Raw genomic sequence first — 4257 nt, 5'->3', positions numbered from 1 at the left:
GGGTGATTAAAAATCCGGGCTCAGTTTGAGTGTTTAACCAGATTACCTACATGTATCCTGTTCATGTGGGTTGGGTTTCCTCCCCGCAGACTCGTCTCAGATTTGTCGAACTTCTGACAGACCCCTCAGGACTCTCAGAGAAAATGTTCCAGTGAGTAAAGCGAAAACTGCATGGCTTTTTTTTTTAGGATAGCCTGAGAGCTCCTATAATGTCATTTCCACTATAATATATTGGGCGAGGCAGTCACAAGCCCACTCCGCTTCAAGGAGAGGGATGGCAGACCCCAGATCTCAGTCAAAGGAGAGAGTTAAAGCACTTGCAGCCACGTTTCACAGCTGCCCTAGACTCCAAGAAAGCCTGGTGTAACTTCGGACAGCAGATTTTCTGTATTTACGTAAACTTTGAGTAATTTATACATAATATGTATTGGTGAGGTGAGTAGGTGAAGGTAAACTTTGTAAATTAAGATACTTGCTGCCTGTGGTGGTTAGGAAAATGTGCCTCTAAAAAGTCTGACTCAGGGGAACCTAACCGGCTACGTAAGGGCAAATACAAATGAAAACAAGTGGCTTAATTCTCCCTATTAGAAATAAGCACCCCTATCTGCCAGTTTCAATGAGAGGACCAGAGCCCGACTTCAGCTAGTGCCTGACTCCACGTTGCAAAACTGCCTCCTGTCATAAATATATGAATTTATTTTTCCTTTGTATAAAGCCAATTAACTAACACAGATGGTCACCCCAATACCAAGTAAATTTAGGACAAACCACCTGTATTAAATAGTGCTGCCCAGGTTTCCTACTGCTGGACTAGTTATTGTTTACCTTGAGAACATGTATGTAACAGATTGTATCTATTTGCACTATATAAAAGGGTGAGATTTCTTTCTGTTTTTGTAAATTTCCTGTGAGATGATGCATCAGATTCTGGTTGAATGCTTTGTCCGATAATGAAACTCTTTTCTTTCTCTACTTCCTTGGCAGAGAGGTTTTCTGCGTTAGCAGCAGATTTTGCTTTTAATTTTATTTCCCCAACAGCTGGCAGGCTCGCGTCCCTGTGCTCTGCAACCCGTCACCCCAACCTCTTCTATGAGCGGCTCGACGCCCACGATTGATCTGGGCAGAGATTCGATGGTAGGACCACTCCTGGGAGACTCAGACCACCTCTGATGGGCGCCATGGACTTGCAAATTCCCACTGGTTTTCTTGAACCTTTCTTAGGACAGCTCCGCTACCCAAGGTCTACCTCCTTTCCTTCCTTCTCCTTCCACAGAACTCAGACTTGCATATAGTAGAACAACTCTCCCAACCTTCTCCTGCTCACTCCTTCGTTTCCCATTGGGGCATTTCCCCTGGTAATTTGCTTGCCTCTGAGAGCACCCAGACCGAGTCACCATATTTTTTAGATTGGGTTTTCAGGTTTCTCGCTCGTACCTGAGGTGAGTGAATCAAAAACGTCTGAATCTTAAAAGAAAAAAAGATGTTGTAAAAAAATATGTAAAAATCAAGCTCTGGTTTGTGTTTTAACAAACCAGGAGTCAAATCTTAATGAATAGCTTTGCATACAAATTACAAGCAGTGTGACAGCAGCAGGTAATATGCTATTTGCCTTGAAAAATCACTAGCTCGGATCTTGAGAGGAATAAAGGTAGTTTTCCAAAAGATAACTAAGACTTTGGGAGCATCCTGGAGGCAATCTTCTCTTTGCCAGTGGATATCAAAGTACAGGAAAAAGAAACTTATTGAACATTAAAGCTTTGGATCCATAAATCCATAACACTTAATTCACAAATCAGAGGAGTATTGAAGAGAGAGCTTGACTATCAGCGGCATGGCAAGCATATTGAAGAATGTATTTATGATACTGTTTGCTGGAGAATTCATAATGGGGATTTTGGGAAATGGATTCATTATATTGGTTAACTGTATTGACTGGATCAGGAACTGGAAATTCTTCGTAATTGACTTTATTATTACCTGCCTAGCTATTTCCAGAATAGTTCTGTTGTGCATAATAATTTTAGGCATAGGTTTAGATGTACCTTGTGAAGAAATATGGAACAAGAATAAGCAACTAATAAGGTTTGAAATCCTCTGGACAGGATCCAATTATTTCTGCACAACCTGTACCACCTGCCTCAGTGTCTTCTATTTCTTCAAGATAGCCAACTTTTCCAACCCTATTTTCCTCTGGATAAAATGGAGAATTCACAAAGTGCTTCTCATGATTGTACTGGCCGCAGTCTTCTCTTTCTGCTTGTCTCTTCCCTTTAAGGATACAGTGTTTATGAGTCTGATCAAAAACAAGGTAAACGCGGAAAGAAATTGGACAGTGAGTTTCACAATGAGAACAAATGAGTTATTTTTGTCTCATATGCTCCTGAACATAATGTTCATCATCCCCTTTGCAGTGTCTCTGGCTTCCTTTGTCCTTTTGATCCGTTCCTTATGGAGCCACACCAGGCAGATGAAGGGCAGAGGTGGGGATCCTATCACAAAAGTTCACGTGAGAGCCATGAAGGCTATGATTTCATTCCTACTCTTCTTCTTTATGTACTATTTGAGCACTATTATGATGAATTTGGCCTACGTCATCCTAGATAGTTTGGTGGCAAAGATTTTTGCTAATACACTAGTATTTTTATATCCATCTGGCCATACATTTCTTCTGATTTTATGGACCAGCAAATTGAAACAGGCTTCTCTCTGTGTCCTGAAGAAGCTGAAGCGCCTGCACCTAAGGAAACCCACACGCCCATAAAACATGCCCGAAATGACTGCGATTTTGTCAAGAGTGAAGATAATGAATAGAACTCCATGTGCGTTTCTTTCCTTCCTCCCCACTTCCTTTATTCTGTTTTGCGACAGGGTCATTGCATCTTACTGAAAACATCTGCCTCGAATAAGTTAAAAGAAAAAGATTTTGCTGTGTTTCCATCAGAATAGTGATGATGTAATTAATTGTAAAATTAGAATATATCACCAAGGCAATGGGAATTTGATGAGAAACAAGAAAAGACTTGGGAAGACAGAAATTTACTTGTGGCTAGATTACAACTGTACAAAATTAAGTGTAGCAAGTCTCAGAGACAGAAAACCCCCAGAATTCATGAAATGAGTATTTGGACATTCTAAAACCTTATTACCCGTGGCTGGTGGCTAACCATGACTTAAAGTGGTATTTGGGAAAGGATGAACATAGAACGAACTGGCATGACGAATTTTTGGTGATGCATCCACAGCATGTGCCTAGAAGTCCTGTTGGAGAGCCCATGAGAACCCTACTATTTCTTAAATATATGCCAAAGTTGGGGGCGCCTGAGTGTCTCAGTCGTTAAGCGTCTGACTTCAGCTCAGGTCATGATCTCATGGTCCATGGGGTTGAGTCCCACGTCAGGCTCTGTGCTGACAGCTCGGACCCCGAGCCTGCTTCAGATTCCATGTCTCCCTCACTCTCTTCCCCGCTCCTGCTCATGCTCTATCTCTCTCTGTCTCTCAAAAGTAAATAAAACGTTAAAAAATTTTAAAAATATATGGCAAAGGTGGTTTCAAATAAATAAATGAATAAGAGAGAAAAACACAAGGCTTAGAAAATACAAGGTGTCTTCACTTGGGCAGCCCATTTACTAGAAATTGGAATGATACAGAGATTAGCACGGCCCCTACCCAAGGTTGACGCACACATTCGCAAAGCACTCCGTATTTTTTTTTTTTTTTAAATTTTTTTTTTTTCAATGTTTATTTATTTTTGCACAGAGAGAGACAGAGCATGAACGGGGGAGGGGCAGAGAGAGAGGGAGACACAGAATCGGAAACAGGCTCCAGGCTCTGAGCCATCAGCCCAGAGCCCGACGCGGGGCTCAAACTCACGGACCGCGAGATCGTGACCTGGCTGAAGTCGGACGCCCAACCGACTGCGCCACCCAGGCGCCCCGCACTCCGTATTTTTTTTAAACTTCTTTCATTTGTACTGTTCATTCAAATAAAATAGCTTGGTGCCTCTTACCCCCCAAAATACAAGGCTCAAAGTCTAGGGTACTATAGAGGTTATTTTGTATGAAAAAAAACACAGAAAACACAATGCAGAATAGTTTTATATTTTTCTTATTCCCCAGGTATAGTGCCAGTTTCGGTACCAATTATTACTCATTAATTCTGGGTTATCAGGAATCTCATGTTTTGACAGAGGTTGCTTGCTACCCCCAGCCCCCAGTAAATAAAAATTTATTTTATTTATTTCACCTTTCTCTCTCATAG

General features: G+C 41.5%; 1 protein-coding gene and 1 pseudogene across 1 annotated transcript; both read left to right on the top strand.

Annotated features, from left to right (window-relative positions):
• The first annotated feature begins 1831 nt into the window (after positions 1 to 1831).
• On the top strand, positions 1832 to 2761 carry LOC125169615 (taste receptor type 2 member 8-like). The gene has a single exon (XM_047865104.1). The coding sequence runs from the start codon at positions 1832 to 1834 to the stop codon at positions 2759 to 2761; it is 930 nt and encodes a 309-aa protein (XP_047721060.1).
• An 850-nt stretch (positions 2762 to 3611) lies between these two features.
• Positions 3612 to 3707, top strand: LOC125171408 (uncharacterized; annotated as a pseudogene).
• The last annotated feature ends 550 nt before the right edge of the window (positions 3708 to 4257 follow it).

Source organism: Prionailurus viverrinus, chromosome B4, assembly GCF_022837055.1.
Source record: "Prionailurus viverrinus isolate Anna chromosome B4, UM_Priviv_1.0, whole genome shotgun sequence".
In the NCBI taxonomy this organism is placed as follows: domain Eukaryota; kingdom Metazoa; phylum Chordata; class Mammalia; order Carnivora; family Felidae; genus Prionailurus; species Prionailurus viverrinus.
Note: the sequence above shows the minus strand (reverse complement) of the source record. Positions and strands in the feature narration are given on the sequence as shown.